The sequence below is a fragment of the Plectropomus leopardus genome, chromosome 7 (assembly GCF_008729295.1).
Source record: "Plectropomus leopardus isolate mb chromosome 7, YSFRI_Pleo_2.0, whole genome shotgun sequence".
Classification (NCBI taxonomy): Eukaryota; Metazoa; Chordata; class Actinopteri; order Perciformes; family Serranidae; genus Plectropomus; species Plectropomus leopardus.
The window spans coordinates 19,300,262-19,321,379 of NC_056469.1; the positions used below are offsets into that span (position 1 = coordinate 19,300,262).

Here is a 21,118-nt window from a genome sequence, read left to right on the forward strand (position 1 = left end):
CAATACCTGCTTAACTTTACATAAGTAATTTTCTCAATATCAAAATGCATGGAGAATCAGGTCCGGACATTGTGACTGGGGCTCTTAGTGGTTGTTTACTACCTCTCTGCCACTGTGAAGAGTGAGTACAATTCACATCGCAATCGTATAAATAAAGGATTTCTTACATTTCTTGTATTTTATAATGGGTTACGCTTTCATTCATGCATTGCACTCTTTTGTACTTTGCAGATATTTATTTCTATTCTACTTATTTCATTTTATTTGACTAGACATACAATCTTAACTGGACATCTTGGGTAAGGAAAGAAAATCCTTTGGGATGAATAAAGTTAGCAAAATTATCCCAAAAAAATGAAAAAAACTAGTGAAATGGTTATTTACACCACCAAATTTAACATGTATGCATACTTATGTAAAGCAAAAAATGAACACACTAGATGAAATAAAAGTCTCTGCTGATGTGCTGTGTGCCATAAAAATCAATAATGCTGTCTTGATATAACATCAGCTGGTTTTCGGAGTGTTAAGAATGATTGATCCAATAGCGTGAAAGTAAAAAAAGAAGGTTGTAGTGGATTCTTAGCTGAAGGTTTTTTTTGTTTGCATCAACTTGTTCCAGCCCTCTGAGAAAAATAAGCACATGCGAACAAATAACAAGATGCTGTTTGTCAAGATTACAGTAAAATACGACAGCGAAAGTCTCACACATTGAGTATAGGAAAAACAGTCACGTGGGAAGTCTGTCAGTCTGGTTGCCGTGGAAAGATCACACATCACTTTCAGACCGTATGTACAACACAGCGAAAGTCTTCCATAATATCTCAAGCCTTATTTGTTTCTTGTAGTTGTCTTTTAATTGTCACACATTCCCTTTTAATGATCGTCTAGTAGTTTCTTTGTCTGTTTTCAGTCCTTCTGTATATGCCATGTCTTCTGTCTTCAGTCTTGTTTGAGCTGCTGGTTACATTTCCCTTGTCTTCCCAAGAAGCTTTTACCACTGAACTCACCTATCGTCCATCTATTGTCTCAACCCTCGTTCTTCCTGTGAATCAAAACTGCTGACTACTTCTTTCTCTCTCACCTCAGATCTCAAACCAACGTCAGGCTTTGTTTTTTCTTGATGGTTCTGATCTCTCCAGCTCTCAGCAGTGCAGGATCTTGATGAAGGCCTTGCGAAACTCAACGTTGAAAGTGGTGTAGATGACAGGGTTGACGGCACTGTTGAGGTATCCCAGCCAGGTGACAGCGCTGTACAGTGAGGGCGAGATACAGCAGCTCCTGCAGTGGGCCTTTAGCACATGAGTCAAGAAGAAAGGCAGCCAGCAGATGATGAACACACCTTGGAAACAGGGACAAGAAGGTGATTAGACAATAAGTGTATGCATGTTTTCTGCATGTTGTGGCCAGCCCAGTCTCTAAAAGAAATTGTTGGCATTGTGCTTTTCTGCAAACCACAAATATTTGTACATTTCATTAATGTCGCCATTTTTCCACCAGGGAAAAATTCATAAAAAACAGTTGTTTTTTTGTTTGGTTGTAATTTTTGTCCTACCGAGACATAGCTGTATGTCCTCCTGGAAAGTGTTTCTTTTTTTTGTTGTTTTTTACAGTCATAGCTGTGTTTCCCTCCAGAATAGAGCAACAAAAAGCAACTGTTATTTTATCAACACAGCGTTGCATTTCCTGCCTGGATTGTGCTACGAAAAGCAATTGTTTTTTTACCAAGTCATCTCTGTGTTTCCTGCCAAGATAGTGCTTTGTTGTTTTTTTTGGTTGTTGTTTTTTTGTTACCAAGGTCGCTGCGTTTTCGGACGGGATAGTGCCACGACAATCTGTAGTTGTTTACCCAGACATCGCTGCAATTCCTGCCAGTATTGCACCACAAACAAATGGCTGTTTTTAACTGAAAGTGCTGTGTTTCCTGCCAGCATAGTTTCTGGAAAAGCAGTTGTTTTTGACTGAGTATCTCTGTGGTAACTGTCGGGATAGTGCTTCGAAAAGCGGTTGTTTTTTTACTGAGACATAACTTTGTTTCCTGCTTGGAATGTGCCACCAAAACCAGGTATTTTAAGACATCAGCATTTTGCACCTTACCCCAGTAGTGGGGCAGATTGTAACAATGGAATTCTTTGCATTTGACATCAAATCAAATTAATAATAATATCAAATTCTGTGATAAAGCTGGAGAAGTTGAAAAAATTGTATTTGTATTCAAGAAATAAGGGTACTTTGGGACAAAATTTGAGAGTTCTCACACAAAAATTCAGCTCATTATAAGTGCTGTGAGAAAACGTGTTGCGATAATCCCTGTCTCCCCTATGCTTATGTTATGTATATTCAGGCAGCTTTGTGAAAACATACACACACTCACACTCACACACACACACACACACAAAGTGAGACAGACTACAAGTGTACTGAGTAAGTGAATATGGTCTGAGGATGAGAACCTCATCAATTAGTCTGTATCACTCTCAGCTCACCGAGCACAATAGCGAGCATCTGTGTTGCCTTCCGCTCCTTCTGCTGCGACAGCCGTCCTCTCACCCTCTCTTTGGTGATCCCCCATTTCTCTCTCCCTCCGCTGCGCTCCCTCCATCCCTCGCGGCCCCTCATGCCATCCTCCAGGGTGGGCGGGCGAGGCATCAGGGCCGATCGTGTCACGGTCGAGGGAAGAACCGGGGCCGGCCCAACCGAGATGGCCAGGGAGATCCTGGCCCGTCCTGAGTGGGAGGAAGTTTGGGGAGCAGGAGGAGGAGCCAGGCTCTGCTCGGTCTGCGGTAGGAACTGACCCGGCTCCACTCCGAGGGGGTGAACCACCGCCTCCTTTACCAGGGTCTGACACACAGAGAGGGAGGAAGGGGGGTGGTGAGGGAGGTAGGTGTTGGGGGACAAAAGGCGAGGATGCTTGGTTGCAAAGATGAAACAAAAGTGAAAGAATGGGACATTTATGGATGTGAGAGGGAGAGGGGACAACAGGGAGCAAGCAGAGCATCACTGCAGTGAAGAGAGAGGCTGTTTGTGTTGCTGGGAGTCTCACCACTTTCTTGCGCTGAGGGCCCCCGGTGGAGGGCCTCAGGATCAGGGTGCACAGCTTCACATCCTCTGGTTGTGTGCACTTATTCTGAAAAAGAAAAGGAGGCAGCATGCAAAATATATTCTTGGGGGGAAAAGCCCAACCGGTACTGGATTTTTGAAGTTGATGTTGATATTGATATTTGAAGAGAGAGGGGAAGAAAAACACATCCTTCTTTTTTTGGCAAAAACACAAAAACATTTCTGATGAGGCAACAATTCAGTGAATGCGGCCCTATGTTTTCAATAATATACAATCACCTGAAAAAAGGAATCACTGTGTTTTTCTTACCTCAGACTGAGTAGTTTATATCTTCACACAGAGAGGGTCCTGTTGTTTCTACAGTGGCCCAGAATGGACAAACACTGACTCTAGATAGTCACCATGTTTTTTTTTAAATGCTTGGCACATGGAGGAAGTTTCAGTTCTGCAACCTCAAACTAGATGCCACTAAATTCTACACACTGGACCTTTAAAAGAAATTCTAATTTGCCTCATATCGTTGTTTTGGCCTCCAACCTGACCATTCATTACAAACTCAATGTGTGCAGCCAAACATTGTTCAAAACCACAGAACTCTATTTTAATTTCTAAAGGAGATTCCAAAGTTTCCAAAAACATCTAATACGTTAAATTGGATTTTTGAAAAAATAAGCATGAAATTACACACAAGACATCTGCACTACTTCTATACCGATGCTTCTTGTTTTGCACTATAGCATCTGCTGCTGTAACAATGCAAACATCCCCGCTGTGGGACTGATAAGAGATAATCCTATTGTATCTAGACTTTTTCTATGTGATAGAATGGCGGAGTCTTGAGTGTGACTATTTCATTCAGTGTAAACATCTTACAGCCTCAACGAAGAGCTGGAACGAGCTGATACAGAATATTTAATGAGTGTGTCAGAAGTTTTTAAAATATGTATGATGGAAGACCAAACACTCAATTAAAAGCAGGCTGTGTCTGCACGGAAACTTTTTAACTATATTTTTGAACATGAAAGTAATGGACGTCAGCTCAACTTTTTTTTTGCGATATTATCAAAGTTGGTGCGAGTCTGTGGGTCAACATCTATCAATGCCAAAAATTGCTGGAAGAGAAAAGGGAGAACGCATGCCATCTGAAACTGTCTGTAAAATGGCTTAAAAATCATAGACAGTTGTTTTTGGTTGATGTCCGAAATATGTGACCCTACCTTCCTGTGTCGATGACCTTCTCCTGCCTCAGCCCCGCTCTGTGTGTGCAGGCTGTGTCTGCGCGGTGGGGCGGTGCGTCTGCCTCGTTTGCGCAGCACCACACAGATCTGTGCATAAACCAGCAATGTTACGATGAAGGGAACGTAGAAAGAGGCCACAGATGAGTAGACCACGAAGGCCGGATCGGCAAAGCTGCATGTGGTGCCCTCCCGGCTGGCTAAAGCAGAGGAAAAAGAGGAAAATGCAGATAAATATGGTACATAAACTGTACCAGTTGCACACTCCCTGTTTAGAAAAGCAGACGGGTGTACCACCATGGAAGCTAAACAATGTACTGCTGTGGACGAGGGCAGCAACAAAATGTATTATAGCCACTTAAAAAAAGGTCTACTCAAAAAGTCCACGCTAATGGATGAGAAGTCCGTACAGTGCTTAGAAAAAAGAAAATTTAAACATATAATTCCATGGACTAGAACTGCTGCCTTGTGGTTGTATGCAGTTACAGTTTACATTCATGTCTTTGAAAACATGGATGCTTTACACTCACATCTTCCCCTGGCAGTACAAGAGGGATATACATTTAGCATAGTTTCAAGGTGGACGCATAAAATTAGTATAATTCATTATCTGACCAAATGTCTTTCCTTCTGTTACTGAGTTATGATGTGAGGTAATGGCAGGAAAAGTGCTTTTAACAGTACATCGTGTTGTCACTGCAAAGTTTTCCTTCGACCTCTTTGATATTAAATATCATAACTTCATCATTTTATCCTACTAAACATTTGTGTGAAATGTTGTCACAATTAGCCTATGAATTCTTGAGTTACACCAGAAACATGTTTTCTGGGGCTGCAGTGACCTTTGCCCACCAAATTCTAATCAGTTCGTCCTTAAGCCCAAGTGAGTGTTTGCGCCAAATTTGAAGAAATTTCTTTGTGGTGTTCTTCAGACGTCGAGTTCACAAGAATGGGACAGACATCCTGAAAGCATAATGCCTCCAGCCATAAAAATGAGAAAACTTCATCTGTTAATGAAGACCATGTAAGATGCTCAAAAACAGCTGCTAAATTGACCTTGTGGTAAGATTGTTTACTCAACAATGTAAATGCTGTTATTGTGTGAGTTTCAGAAAACACATAATTGGATGCCCACACAGTCTGATCATAATGAACACTGGCTCAGGAACTTCTGAACACCAGAAGTACCTTTTTTGTGTTGTAATCTATGAGCAGCCCATTACTGAGGAGAGTTAAAGTATCTTGCTGTGTTTGAACTCACAACTGAAGCCGTCAGCTCTCACATAACCTCTTATTTCCCACTCAAGCAGTTTGCTTTCAGCTCAATGCGAGTGCATTCCCATTAAGTCTCTCCTCACAGCTGCCTTCATTAAGGCAGAGGTTATCAGCCAGGCATCTTCACTCCTGCTCTTTATGAGACAACGACCGAATCAAGGATTATGTGTACCCACTTGTTTGCAGGGCAGACGTCACCTGTCATTACTTCGATGAGAACAACATGCGGGAGAGAAATACTGCATGGTCGGTTTATTTGTGCTAATGAATTTTCAAGTATAAAATCTGCTGACTTAGTGCATGCTAAGGACGGCTGACTGAGCAGATGCATAGGATTTGTTTTCTATCTCATCAAAGACTAATAATCAGATTCAGGGACAGATGGATGAGGATATTGCAGAGTCCATATGTGTTTATAAAAGTGTGTATGCTGCTTTATTAGAGAGTTAAATTACACCTCAGAGAACAATGACACATAGCACAATGCTGCTAAGATTTTAAAAACCAACAAAAAAACCCCCAAAAAACAGCCCTTAAGAGCTATAGACTAAACTACCCATGAAGGACCCAATCTGCCATTTCCAAATTATTTTAAATTAAAGAAAGAAACTTTTTGTGCCTTAAACTGCATTAATGTCAAACAGGCCATAGGCTCCAACCAACAGCCATCATAAATACATGCTGAAGCCAAAAATGCTTTTCCCCCCATGGGCCTCTACAGTAAAGACACCTGCAGCAACTCCATCCATCCATCTATCCATCTTCACCTGCTTATCTAGGGCTGGGTTGCGGGGCAGCAGACTCTCCCCAGCAACAATTTCCAGCTCCTCCTGGGGGACCCAAGGCATTCTCAGGTCAAATTAGATACTGGGGATGTACTGACTAGATGTTCTGGGGTCTGCTATGGGGCCTCCCACCAGGGAAAATCTGTAATGGGAGGCACCCAGGGGCCATCCTGATCAGATGCCCTAACTACCTCAACTGGTCCCTTTCAAGATACTGTAACGCCTTCGCTTGGGGCAGAAACTCTCTCCCAACCCAGAGGGAGCAATCCACCATTTACAGTCAGAGAACTATGGCCTCAGATTTGGAGGTGCTGACTCTTATCCTGGCTGCTTCACACTTTACTGCAAACCACCCAAGTGCATGCTGGTGGAGGTCACAGTGTGATGAAGCCAACAGAACCGCATGATCTGCAGGGGGGTGAAACTCTGATGTCCACAAACCAGAACCCCTCCTCCCCCCAGCTGCACCGTGAGATCCTGTTCATGAATGTAACAAACAGAATTGGTGACAAGGGACAACCCTGGCAGAGGCCAACATCCACTGGACACATGTTTGACGTCATAGGCCTTTTCCAAATCCACGAAACACATGTAGACCACATGAGCAAACTCCCATGACCCGTCCAGCAGCGCTGCAAGGGTAAAGAGTTTGCCAACGAAGTCTGCATTGCTCCTCCTGAATCCGAGGTTCAAAAACTTTAATGGAAGTGAAATGGTGGGTCCTACAACTCATTCTTAAAATCCTTTCCCCCCTCAACAGCTCAAGCCTTGTAAATTGTGGCTATGTGGCAATTAAATAGGAATTGTTACTAAAAAGGATATTTGAGATCAGACTATTAAAACATTTCTCTGGCATTTTCTTAGACTGGTTTTAAAACTAATTCTTCACTCCTCCCACCATATGCTGAAAACTTTCTAAACAGGATAAACTGTGCCCCCAGGCGAGCATTAAATTGTGTGTGTGCAATTTTTTAAGTTGTAGTTTCTCTGGATCAGTTTTTGGCTTTTGACCACTTAAAAAGAAGCCCTCATCACAGGTTATGGGCTCCGTGTGGGCGTGAGCTGTAAAAAAAGTACATTTTTATCCTTTGAAAAGTTTCATTGTTATAACTTTTAAAGGTCTGAACAGGCAGAAGTATCCAGTATTACTCAAGGAGGTAAAATAAAACAACAATTCAAGAAAAGTCTGAAAAACACAGTGGGCCCCAGGGTCTCTGCCAGGGCATGTGTGTGCTGTGTGTTGTATGTGTACTTTAAATTTTGTTGGTTCCTGGCCGATTGCAGGAGGTCATTAAGAAACTGGAGGTATCTGGCCACTGTCTCTAGGCTGCTTAGAGCCTGCCCCATCATGGTTGTCTTTTGTGACTTCTTCTTCGTCTTCGTTGAAGTTCTTTTGCTTTTTTGTATAGTCTGTTTTTACATTACTATTTCAGTTTATCCAACGCATGTGCTTCTTTGTTTTGGCCTCAGAACAAGGCCATAAAAATAATAAACATCAATTTCCAACAATTTCCTGCACGCTAGTTTGCTGCTTTGTATAAGCTCGGTCCACATGTTCTGTGCAGACCAGCTGTTTTGTATTATGAACATTCCTCTGTGTGTCTCTAGTCTCGCATCAGACAGTTTGTGTATGTCGGTGGCCCTCGGTAGGTGTGAGATGAGTGTGTCCCTGCCTCACTGCACATATCATATTTGCTATCCTCCTGGACAGCAGGTAGTGGGTTTTTGCAACAGGCAGAATTTTGCTTAGCTCGTTTTAGCGAAGATATCGGTCAGAGGGGACTTCCTTGTTCTTCAAACATTGCTACAATCTACGGTAATGTTAGATAACTACCGACCATCAACGTAGGCCTCATTAACTGTTCCAAACAACTGTAAAGATGAGTAATACATGCAGAGTTACAAGTCCCAGTGATGTTGTACTGTATATCAGCACTCATGGAATACCTCTCAACCAATCAAATTGCTTGGTCAGAACTAACTGTTGTATGACACTGTATATTCTGGGTAGAGTTTATTGAAAAATGTGGACAATAAGTTGAGAGGAGGGATCAGATGTAGCTCTTACCTGTGTTGTTGAGCCCAAACAGCAAAGGACAAGAGATGGCAAAAGAAAGGAACCACACCACAGCAATCATCACTGCCACCCTCCTCCTGGAACTGTATCTGGTGTTGTAGAGCATCGGCATGGCCACTGCTGTGTATCTGCAACACACAGACACCCACACACCCATTAGCCCACTCACCAGACGAAACTGTTGGCACTGTATGTTTCTGCAAATCACGGATATGTTACATATTTTATTATGTCAATGTGTCCAAAGCAATGTAGTACATGAGCTGATTTTGTCATCGGAAAGTGGATGGCTTGGTACCTAGAAGAGACCAACAAATAAAACCTGTTTTTTTTTAGTCATTGCTGTATTTCCAGCAGCTTTTTAGGCACTAAATGTGGGTGTTTTTAAATGACCTGTCAGTGTTTCCACTACGACATCGCAGCTTTCCTGCCAGGCTTGTGCAAATAAAACTAGGTATTGTAAGCCAAAACATGATCTTTTTCAAACCACAACCAAGTGGATTTTGTGTTTAAACTGAACAACACATCAACCACAGCTTTGTTAAAACCTAAGGATGTATCATCTGCATAATAACATACGAATGTAACTGTGGTTCCCACAAACTTATAATGCCAACGTTATTTTGCTGATTTCATTGTAATTTGTACAAAAAACCCCCCCAAAAGACGCATAAAGCACACATAAAACACATTAGCATGTCTTTCACTGCATTTGAACACATTTGCCAGAACAGAGTAAACACACTGACGAATCTTCAGAATTCATAATCCCATCGACATGATTACACATACTTACACATACACTTAATATGGACAGACAGCAGCTGTCACTGCCAGTGTCACAGCCACAAGGACACAAAACACAAAACACAAAACACATGCACACGCACACACACACACACACACACACACACACACACACACCTGTCAGCATGTCAAAACTAATTAGAGTCATCTGCTGTAAGGGCAGGTGTATGCAGTATCCTTCAGTGTAATGCTGCAATCCAGACAGCGAGCAGAAAGTCACGTACCCAAACTCTGAGACTCTACAGATGAAGCACAGCTTTTGAAAAGGTTCAATTCTCAGGAAGTCTATGTTGTTTCTGGGGTCAAAATCTGCAACATGTAGTCTAGACTAAGTAATGATGTTGCAGGTGCAGCATGTTAGTTTTTTTTTTTACCTCAGAAATATATCAGCTCTGAAGAAGTCCTGAGGGAGCTGTGCAGGTATTGTGCAGGACATGTCTTTCCGGACCTTTTAAATCTAAAGGTATCAATTTGTATTTTGAAGCTGTATACAGCTACAGCATTAAAGGCCAAATACTGCATCTACAATACAGCTTTTGTACAGCAGTGCTTTAAGCTAAATACCACTTCCAATTTATTTTATTTTTTTTATCTTGGCTGCTGTGTAGACTCTGAAATAAATGTGTTATGTATAGAGAGGATCCAGACGCTGGAGTAAACTTTAAAATGTGGGTTTTGGGAAGAAATATGACTTATATAATCAAATTAAATAATTTAGAAGGAACAGGAGTTACCTGGAGGAACAATGGGGATCAATGATTGGTCGTTTCAGGATGTCTACAGGTATCTGTCACTTAAATGTAATGCTTTTTAGGATTTTTTTATGGACTGTAGCCTAAATATTGACAACAGGAAAGCTCTGCAAAAGCGAAGCAAAAACTGTGATTGACCCCTGCTGGTGGGCTGCATTGCAGGTCATAAACCCCACCCCCTCCACGTTAGTGGATGGGATCAATGTACACATCAAATAAAAACATGATTTTTGTCCTTTATGGTGGTAGTTCTTGCACGGATGTATGTTTAAGTTTTGTGCAACTGTGTGTGCTCCCTATCAATGGTGGTGCTCAGTAGTCAATTCTTGAGTGAATATTATTTCAAGAATAAAACGTAAAATCTGTATTAGATCTGTGTAAGTGTTGCCATACATCAGTCAGTCCCAATTCCTGCAATGTATTGTTTATTCATTTTTCCTTGAGGCTCTTGTTCCTTTTTCTGTTAGTTGTGTCTAATCTAGGATTCAAAAGTATAATGAAGTCGCCTGTACATATTAAAGTGCCATATGTTTCTGTAGTGATCAGGTTAAATATCCTCCTTAAAAAGGTGATGTCACTGCATGGAGTGACATATAGATTACACAGGGTGACTTCACTATGCCCCAGTTTGCCCTTTACTAAAAAAAATCTGCCCTCTTTGTCTTTTTGTTCTGAGATACATTTGAAACAAGTAGAGTTTGATATTATTATTGCAACCTATCTTTTCTTCCCTGTCCTATCTGAGGAGAAGGAGAAGAATTTCTATAGTCCATTTTCTTAAGTTTCTTGTGCTCGATGTTAGACAAATGTGTTTCTTGCCAAAAAGCAATATGAATTTTCTCCTGTTTTAACTTAGCAATTACTTTGCTCCTTTTGATGGGATTGTTTATACCATGAGGAATGTGGACTTTTACACACAAGGGCTTAACTCAATTTGAAAACAAATGAGAATAAAAGATAGATAAAATACATTGGATAAAATGTTTGTGGCAAGACCTCAAAAGCAAGACTATTTAATTACTTTATTTTTATTAATATTTATGTAAATGTAAGAAATTTTAAGACTTTTTAAGGACCTGCAGGCAACCCGGGTTGTTTGACTCACACATTCACATTTCTGTCTGCCCTACTCAGCTCACTGAACACAGTCAGCCCAGAGAGCCACAGCACCATGAAAGCACATTAACTGAGAAATACTGAAGAATCTTTAAGGGAGAGGGGTAAAGGTTTGCTCAAAAAACTCCATGCTGGGTGTCGTTAATAAGGTTCTTAAAGTGGTCAAATCTAGCAAGAAAGTTTTTAAGTTGGGAATAATGATTCCTACACTACTGCTTGCATGCCTGAAACTCAGCACTACTACTACAACTAATAATAATATTAATAACAATAATAATAATAATTTAATTTATATAGCACCTTTAACAACAGGTGTTTATTAAGTGCTTTAACAGACAAGGTGAAAAAAAAGAAAAACAAAATGCAAATACAAAAGGTCAACAAGAACAACAAAAATAAAAGGAATAAAAGTGATAAAAACGGCATCACATCAGTGGGGATAGAACAATAAGAAGAAGATAAAAACAGGTGAATGAGAGAAAGATGAGCAAGTAAATGAATTAAAATGTGAAAAGATGGTGAGAACAGGATATAAGAAGGATAAGGAACAAATAAAAAGAGTGAGAGAGGCAAAATTAATAAAGGAAGAGACATAAAAATGAATAAATGAATGAATGAATAAATAAAGCTGACATCACATGAAAGCAGGTCAGTAAAGGTGAGTTTTAAGAAGTGATTTAAAAGATGTCACTGATTCTGCAAGCTTTGTCTCCTAACGCAGGTCGCTCCAAAGTCAAGGGGCCTTGATGGCAAAGGCACGTTCTCCTTTAGATTTTATCCTTCAATAATTATACATTAGAAACACTAAATATGATGACTTTATTTTGATGACGTATGCTGTGAGATAAATCATGTCATTGTTTATCTGTCTGAAGGACAAACTGTAACCAGGTCAAGATAATTCACTGTATTTTATTCCTGAATCTCCTCTGCCCTGCCCCCCTTCCTTTTGCGTCGTCTGATGCTGGAGAGAGCAGGGCTCCGTTTGCAAATGCTTGAATTAAACTATCAGAAAGACAACTGTTGGCTCAGTGTTGTATTTAACAACACATTTCCAGAACAACACTTTACCGTCTACAGTTTGACTAAGCAATTAGACTTTATCTGTAATCACTGGACCAAATGACACAAGTCTAAACAGGTCCGGCCTCAGTGTGTCACTTTGTCAGAGTAATTAGGGCGCAGCTGCAGATGACCTGCCCTCTGGACGTCTAGCCACCTCCCCCTGGACCCATGAAGAGGGCATCAGGTGGAACGCCAAATCATCGAACACTGTCTCCTTGATTTCTAGAGAACAAACTTTACTGACTGCAGAGGACATTGTGAAAGACACAGTGGAAGCCTGTCATTTCCTGCTAAAAAATAAACAGATGACTGCAGCACGTGGGGCTTCTGTCCTGCTGCTCTCTGTCAGCAGGATGATGGATGCATCTCTATCTCTCTTTTATTTTATTTTTTGCAAGGCAAGTGTGTTGCAAGCCCTTCATTAAGCTCAACCTGCACCAATAAAGATCAAGGTTAGGAAAGAGTAAAGAAATTATTATTGACTCACTGTCATCTTTGTTATTCTGGTCTCTGCTTTGGATAAAAATCTCAGTGTAAATTATTTATCATCAATTAACTTTTTCTCAAATTGTAAGAAAAGAGAGAATGACGATGAGAGAGTACGTGTTAAATAAATAAAAGGAGAGAGTTAAAGAAAAGAGACATAAAACCACTAAGAGAGTTCAGGAGGAATCCACCTGTCGATGCTGATGGCACAGAGGTTGAGGATGCTGGCGGTGCACATCATGACGTCGAGGGTGAGCAGGATGTCACAGTGGATAAGGCTGAAGTGCCATTCTCCCACCACCTTCAACAAAACATACTGGCATTAACACACTTTCCCTTCACGGCCATTTTTACCCTCTGTACTTTTCAAGGACTTTTACCTCTTCACTCATTTTCGCCAATACAGTATGTTGTAATACTGGCACAGCAATATTAATATTGAAGGGGCTGGATGACTCAGAGGTATATGATTTTTAATTCCATTTTTGTCAACTCTGTAGGCAGTAATGGTTTCATTCTGAAGTGACCCAGTTTAATGACAAGAATTTAAAAGTTTGAATTTATCTCCAATATCACAATAAAAACAGTCAAGCTGCACTTACAGTTTACATCCACATCTGTGAAAACATGGATTATTCCCACACATCCTTCTCCACCCTGTAATGACTGCAAACTTACTTTTAAACTTGATTCTAAATCATTTAAAATAATCTTATTATGCACCTCTTGTCTACAGTTTTGTTATTTGTAATGATTTTTGAAAAATGTCAATAATTAAGTAATTAGTTTTATTTTTTTTTATATCTTTCCTCTCTCAATCCATAACATTTTATATTTTATTGCTCTGTAAAGCACTTTAAATTAACCTGTTGTATGAAATGTGCTATTCGAATCAATCTGTCTCACGTTGCCTGGTAATTAGAATTTTGCACTCTGACATTTAATATTTATAGTCTATGAGACATTATTTGTAAACACCAGACTGAAGTGATTATTTTCTATGTTATTTAGTCAGCTTCTTGTACCTGCTGAAACTGCTTCAGTGATTACTGGCATTTAGGAGCCTGGAGTTGGAACAATTAGCAGCACTAATTACAACTACTTTGAACTAAATACTAAATTAGTTAATCTACAGGAAATTAATCTGCAACATTTTTGATAATGAATTATCTGCCTGTCACGCAAAATAAGACATTTCAACATGTTTTCTCAGGCTTTGGGAAAACGTGAGATACAGTGGTGGTGGATACTATATTATGGAAGGCTGCAACAAGATTGGAATAATGCACACAAATGTTGCTGTTGTGGCTGTGTTTTAGTAATTAGAAATACATTCATCATCAGAATTACTTTGCATCTCCACCAAAAAGCCACAGCAATAAAACCACTGACAGATGAGGTGAATAACATCGATGATCTTGTTACAATGCAGTGATGGAAACCTTGGGTCCTGGCATTCATGTGGACAACTCACCCAAACACCATTGCAGACTAACAGTTAAAAGTAGTTCAGTTTACAACATATATGACAAAGACAAGCAGCAATTATTCACACTTGAGAAGCTGGAATCAAAATGATTGACATTTCTACTTAAAAATTTAATAAAATAATTAAATAATTATTAAAATAACAGCCAATTAATTTTCTGTGGACTGATTCGGCCTACTTATAAATATTAATATTATCAAAAATAATAACAGAAAATTCGCTAACAATGAAAAATGATTAGAGTTGCAGTCATGGTCAGTTACATCAATGTTGCCTAAACATCATTCACCTTGAGTTGCAAACCGAACATAGAACTATAACTGCCATCTGATATCGAATGTTTCTGCCTCTGTTTAGCTTGTGTTGCAGTGTAAACTTTTAGAGAAACAAGCACACAAACATTTTTATCCACTTTTAGTTCCCACTATTTTTTTGCTGATCACAATAAATTTCACACACAAAGTATACAAAGTGCACACACACCTCCAGGTAGACGCCCCAGGGCATGACCAGTGTGGCCAGCAGCAGGTCAGACACAGCCAGCGACACAATGAGGTAGTTGGTGGTGGTCTGTAGAGCGCGCTCCCGCGACACCGCCACGCACACAAGCACGTTACCAAACACCACGCAGAAGATCAGGAGCACCAGCAGCACTGCGTAGAAGTTGTATGGAGGAGAGGGGGCTGACGGAGAGCTGGTGCAGTTAGAGGGCGTCAGCGAGGAGGGGGAGGAGGTGGGGAAGGATATGGGGGAGTATGAAGGGTCATGGGTGACAAAGACGGAGAAATTGTGGTCTAGGGAGGAGACAGGGAAGGAGGGAGGGGAGGTTTCATCTGAGTCGTTGAGTGAAGTCATGATCTTGCACCAGTGGACATGGTCAAGCTGAAAATTGATGACACAAAGAGAAGACAGGAAAAATAATGAGTCTGGGGCCAATTATTGCCCACTGTGTACTCGATTCAGGTTTCAGCAATAGACCCAACAAAGACTGGCTTCTCAGTGTGACACCAGAGGAATATAAAAAAACAGGTTATCGTGGCACCAGGGCTGAAAACATGTCTTTGGTCTCATCTCAGAGACAGAGACAGAGAGAGAACTTAGCAGGATAGCACACTGACACAGAGATTAAAGATCTCTTAGATTTCTACAGGTTCTTTGTGGCTTGTGGGGCTCTGAAATTCTGATTGAAAATAAGCATTTCAAATTCAAAACTACTGTTTTTGTGTAAATAAAATCAATGTAACTGGTTAGAGTTACACTAGTTAAAGTTCAAAAGGAAAGTTGTTCTTCAAGCAAGGTTGGGTTGGATATTTCCAGTCACCTCTCTGTCAATGCTGCTAAATTTAGGCTTTTATGTCTAGTGGTGGTGTGTGGCTGTGAGTTACTCATCAGGATGTGGAAATCAACTCGCCAGGCCGTAAACTCAGTTTCTGATGACTTCTATTTTGCTATCAAGGTCAAGGTTTTCAAACAAACAGGACGGAGAAGAGCACCAGCTGAACTAGCATCCTGCTAGTCACTGTACAGACGTTGGAAAATAAACTGGACGACCTCCATCCTGCATCAGTTTCCAACTTTACATTATATCAGGAACTGTAATATCCTTTGACTCACCGAAACTTGGCTAAATCCTGGACAGCTTCTTTGTAAACAAACACACATTCACCAAAGCACAATAATAAATGTCCTTCCACATAAACCATTTGCAAAGCCGATTAAAAAAACTAAATCATCATGTTTATGTCCATGTTTACTGTGAATGTATAAATAGAGATTACAGTGCAACCACTTACCACCAATTTTCTCTAAAACAGTCTTTTCTCCACAAACAAAAGCTAAAACCAAAGACGCCAGACGTCTCTGCTGCAGAGCACAGCATCTCTCAGACACCCTGATCCTGACCCAAACATAGATACTTACTAAACTTTGTCAGACCATGAGTAAAGCTTAAATTATGGGCTCATGTTGTGCTGCAGCATTTAATAACAGATTTTCAGCAGTAAAGAGAAACTGAGAGCAAGTGAAGAAGACAGGAAGACTTTACACAGAAAAACATTACAATTTCAGAATCTATTATATATAATAAAAGAAGTTAAAACTCCTGCTTCAAACTCACCATTAGTAGCCCGCTACTGAAGGTTCATGTGTTTCTGCAGAGAAGAGACATGATAAGGAAATATGAGAGCTTATCTCTCTATCCCCGCGCTCTAACACACTCCAACAGCCAGGCTGTATAACAGCATGCAAAAAGCTGCATCCAATATTTATCAGCGACAGGAGGTTAAAACAGACGACTGACTTGTAGTATCTCTCCTTTTCTGTCAGTCCCAGGTCACCTCTCAACTCAGTAATGATGCCCACTCACGTCACCTACTCACCATGTGTCTCACATACACACCTGTCTTTCTCGGACGCCAACCTGTGATCTGCATGGCTCATCAACACATTGCAAGAATTGAGCCTAACAAATCAATTATCTATTCACACCTGTTGACCACCAGCACACACATGCATTGATTTCAGAGCATTAGATATTGATTGGAGGACTTGTGCAGACATTATTATTGTGGTAGACATCAGGCCAATCCCTGCAGGAGGCAGCAGCATGCAGGAATGAAGGGGAGGGCCAACATTCATCTGGAGGGGCTTGTCCGAAAGCTCCATGAAATGCCCTTCAGTAAATTGTCTGGCAGCGAATGGCTAATGTTAGCCACTGAAGGTTCAGTGTGCAAGATTTCAGGTTATTTAGTGGTGACTGGTGGTAAAGATTGCAGATTGCAACCAGCTGAAACTACACCTGGTTAAATTTTCTTCAGCAATGGAGGGTATTTAACTGGAAAAATTTGGTCCGCTTCTTTATAACACTCAAAATCAACATATCAGAGATGATCTGAGCCAAACAAATCAATAATCCACTAATCCATCCACACTTGTTGAGCTCGCACCACTAGCCAAAGCACTTGGCATTTTTCTTTGTGACACATGCATTGATTTCACACGGTGAAGTATTGATTTCATTCACTGAAGGACTTGCACAGACATTACTGTTGTGGTAGAGGTCAGTCCAACCACTGCCGGGGGCGGCAGCGTACTGGAATGAAGGGGAGGGCCAGTATTCATCTGGAGGAGCTCGCTCAAGCCTCTACAAAAGCAAGAGTCCTTCACTAGATTGTTGGGCAGATAATAGCTATTGTGCTCATTGTTGAAGTGATAGCCAAGAAAAACAGTGAATATCAAATATTAAACTAATTTAACCCCAGTTTAAGTAGCTTAGTTCTACGGAGTTTAGCACTGCACATCCAAATATCAATGTGTAACGTTAAACTTTTGTCAATATGGACAAGCTACATCATTAACTTGGGTAGATAGTTCACATTTTAAATGCTATAATTCAATCAACGGAAACCATGAGCACCAAAGTATGATTCATTTACCGCCATGGTAAACATGAGAGATGAAGAAAAAGTGCTGACTCCCTACTTCTGCTGGGTTCTAAACTCGGAGTACGTGTCTCCTTGATTATTTATTTTCATTTAGTCCATAAAAGGGTCCTCCAATCAAAAGAATGAAAAGGTGTTTACATAAGATAACACTACATTTAGCCAAGTTGTGAAAGTTGTGGTGTGAAGTCCAAGCCTAGCTGTGTATGCTCATTTCTATCATTAAACCGCAGTTCAATATTCTCTCATCTTCCTTCACCTGGTTGGGTATGCTTGTTTTGTCACATTGCTGTCAACAAAATAAAGTGTTTGGAGCTTTTTGGTAGATTTTTCTCCCTGGGAAAAACCCTGGAGTACTCCCAGTTTCAAGGCAAACCGGCTCTGTATCTTTGTGACCACCATACTGTAAACTTAATAATAATGTATGTAAAAACAATAAATGTATTCCTCATATGAGAAACAGAACTGCTTTAACACTTTTTGGAAGATCAGTTTGATTCAGCATTTCAACACTGAAGCTTCACTCCACCTTCAAATTTATAACACAAACAGCAACTGTAATGTGCAACTTTACAAGAGATGATTGTTTGTTTACGAAGAGTTTACTACTCATGGATGCCACCCAGACAAATCATTTCCACTAAAAGCAATACACAAGCAGAATGGAAAGAAAGATTTTTAAGAGGTTCAAATTATAAACAGGTCTGACTCTAATGAGCCTTTGCTGTCCGTCCTCCTACACAGCTCCAGAGACACCATAGTCACCATAGGAGGGCAGTCATTCACATCACTGTATTGGTTTTCTTTCAAAATAAGGTGTAATGATCCTTGCTCCGAAAGGTCTATTTAATTTCACACAAGGCCACTGAAGTAAAGCTGTATAACTGCAGCTGTAATTGTCCATGAAGTCAGGGCTACAAATGTTTGATTTTCTAAGATGTTATTCTTAAGGTCGTATTTTATTACATTTCTGTTAGAACACACTTGGCCTGATTATGGCACATAAGGAGTCGCCTTACTGTGTCTGTGTTACAAACTCAGGGCAACAACGTCTTTAACAACGGCGTCAACGATTTTAGGATCTGAAGAGTAAATGATAAGTACTTTTTCCTATGCTGCTTAATTCTTTTGATTGCCTTTCATATTTGGATTCACCATAAAAGTCACTTTTTCCCATAAATGCACACTTAAGGAAAGACAGTTTAGTTTTTTATATATATGTGGATGAGCAATGCTCCCATGCAGTGCAAAGTCTCCCAAAGCTTTGTGGAGCAAGACTTGTGTTAAAATGTACAAAAAGAAAAACTTTCTCAGGAAGGAAGGATGTCAGTGGCTGGAAACTAGTCCAATTTGTTTTTGTTTTTTTTTTTACCAATGAAGCTCTAAAGAGACTTTTTTACTTGACTAACTGTAATTCAAGAAGGAAATTCTAATCAAAATTATTTAGACTTCATTTTTCTACAGCAGTTAAGGAACAGCTGAAAATAAATAATCTGATATATGCTTTTTGAGCATGTCCACAATATTTCATCTTCATTTTAGAATTCGAGCTCATTTGTCAAAGTTTTCGTGAGACTGTTTTATCAGACTTTCAGGGAATAAATTGAGACACAACCCAGATGATTTCTGAGATTGGTTCTGACAAAATGTTGCACACTGATTAATGCTGCTACTCTGATGCAGCTCCTTTGGCGCCGTTGCTCATTAGAACCTTAATTTACTTTGTACAGATTCATATTCATTATGAGGAGAGCAAAGTCTAATTTGAGCTACAAAGCATCACATCATCTCTCAGGAATTCGTGGAGGAAGATATAAAATGTAGTTGGAAAACAAGGTTGCGTGCAGAACAGAGGTTGTATTTTCTATGTTCAGAATAAACCAGAAGAGATGAACATGTGTGGATATAATAAGGTGTGAGGATACAAACATGCAAAATGGAAAAGATAGCTACTCATATTTAATTTAAAACTAGAATAACCGCCTTGTGTTTGTATGCCTCCACCAACCAGTCAGGCTGCAGTTACACTTAAGATCCATGACTGTCCAGACTCAGATAAAGAAAGAAGACAAACATTTGACAATTTTTCAAGGCACAGCTCAGTCCATGCCTACCACAGATTCAGTTGTAGCCAGGACAAAACATAGTGTTTTAAAAATGGATGTAGGTGCAAAAAAAGCTACAAATTTTTGTTGAAATTCTCTCAAAGGTCCAGTGCGTACAATTTATTTTGGCATGATTATTCTAAGAATTAAGAATGAACCATTTATATCTATACGAGGAGTGGGTCCTCCTCGACAGAGAGCACCATGTTGCACCACCATGTTTCTACAGTAGCCTGCAACGGACAAACCAAACACTGACTCTAGATAGGGCCATTTGCGTTTTCGCATCCGCCTCTGTAATTATCTGGACCTTTAAAGCGATCTTGAAATATTGCGCTCACGAAAATGAGAAGGATGCATGTACACATGGACAATCCTAAAAATATAATGCCTTGTGGCTATTGCCAGCACGGAGGCATGAAAACCTCTAAAAGTGATAAAGCGCTCAGTGTGTATATCATTATTTAGAGTTACTACAGCAGTTATTCTCTTGATGGGATGTGTGGAACATAAGTGAAATACCGGTGTTTTAATAAGTCATTTTACTCTTTGCATTATGATCGTCAAAGAGCTGATTCAGCAGTCAATTTACCATCTTCACTTCATCTGCCCCTTCTACTGCCTCAGGCTGAGCCTCTGGTCCATCATTTGTAATTCTGGCCCACATTTTTAAAAATGCATGGGGTAAAATGCATCATGAAACAAGCATGACCTTTGTTGTAAAACTGTTTTACCATATTGTGCACTCCTGGACAAAAAAAATGTGTCAGCAAATGGAAATAGTAAGTTTGTAAAATGTAAGAAAATTCTGTGCACACTGGCCCTAATTGAAAGGAAAACACCAAAGCTATGTAGCTGGGATTTTATAGTAATATTATGCATTATGTTTTGTAATATCAAGAAGTACTAATCTCTTTTATCTCATTTTGTGTAATTACATAAGTTTCCTGTCATATTTGATTTTACCATGAAGTGCCCTGTCCCTCTTTCACTGTTGTCGATGCACTTTCTGTCCTGAATCTCCCTTCAATAACATCCACCAGCCTTCATCCCTCCATCATTTCCTCTCATCTCCGTCTCCCCCTGCCTAATCTCCTGTTTCTCCTCCTCTAGAGATCCTCTCTGGAGACACTTGACAGGTCTATTACATCCTTGGCCTCGTCTGCCCCCCAAACACCACTGGAAATAAAGAACAACACAAGACTCCTTGAAATTTTGCCCTGGCTATACTCCACTATGAGCTGGTCTTCAATAAATCTTTCATTTCTTTCACTGACAGGCAGGAATGAGTCCAGGCCACTGGGAATGATGTGGATGTTCGGCTGCAGTATAATCAGCTCTCTGCTGAGTTTGGGGCAGAAATTATTCACTGTTGTCTCCCACTTCTCAACCCCCATTTTTATTCTTAATCACTCCCTGAACTCC

General features: G+C 40.2%; 1 protein-coding gene across 1 annotated transcript; it reads right to left on the reverse strand.

Moving 5' to 3' along the window:
- Positions 1-458: 458 nt before the first annotated feature.
- On the reverse strand, positions 459-16,591 carry drd2l (dopamine receptor D2 like). The gene is made up of 9 exons (XM_042490133.1): positions 16,547-16,591; positions 16,265-16,298; positions 14,632-15,030; positions 12,851-12,960; positions 8,425-8,561; positions 4,279-4,496; positions 3,044-3,127; positions 2,487-2,841; positions 459-1,342 (listed from the first exon to the last, which is right to left on the reverse strand). The coding sequence occupies exons 2-9, from the start codon at positions 16,265-16,267 to the stop codon at positions 1,146-1,148; spliced, it is 1,503 nt and encodes a 500-aa protein (XP_042346067.1). The 5' UTR covers positions 16,268-16,298; positions 16,547-16,591; the 3' UTR covers positions 459-1,145.
- Positions 16,592-21,118: the final 4,527 nt, after the last annotated feature.

What these genes read in the sequence shown, in the direction of transcription:
- drd2l (XM_042490133.1), bottom strand. An exon ending in GTTTGGGCTCAACAACACAG is followed by an intron (nt 4,497 to 8,424) that starts GTAAGAGCTACA and finishes CCTCTGCTTTAG; the next exon opens with CCAGCCGGGAGGGCACCACA. An exon ending in GCCCTCAGCGCAAGAAAGTG is followed by an intron (nt 2,842 to 3,043) that starts GTGAGACTCCCA and finishes TCTGTGTGTCAG; the next exon opens with ACCCTGGTAAAGGAGGCGGT.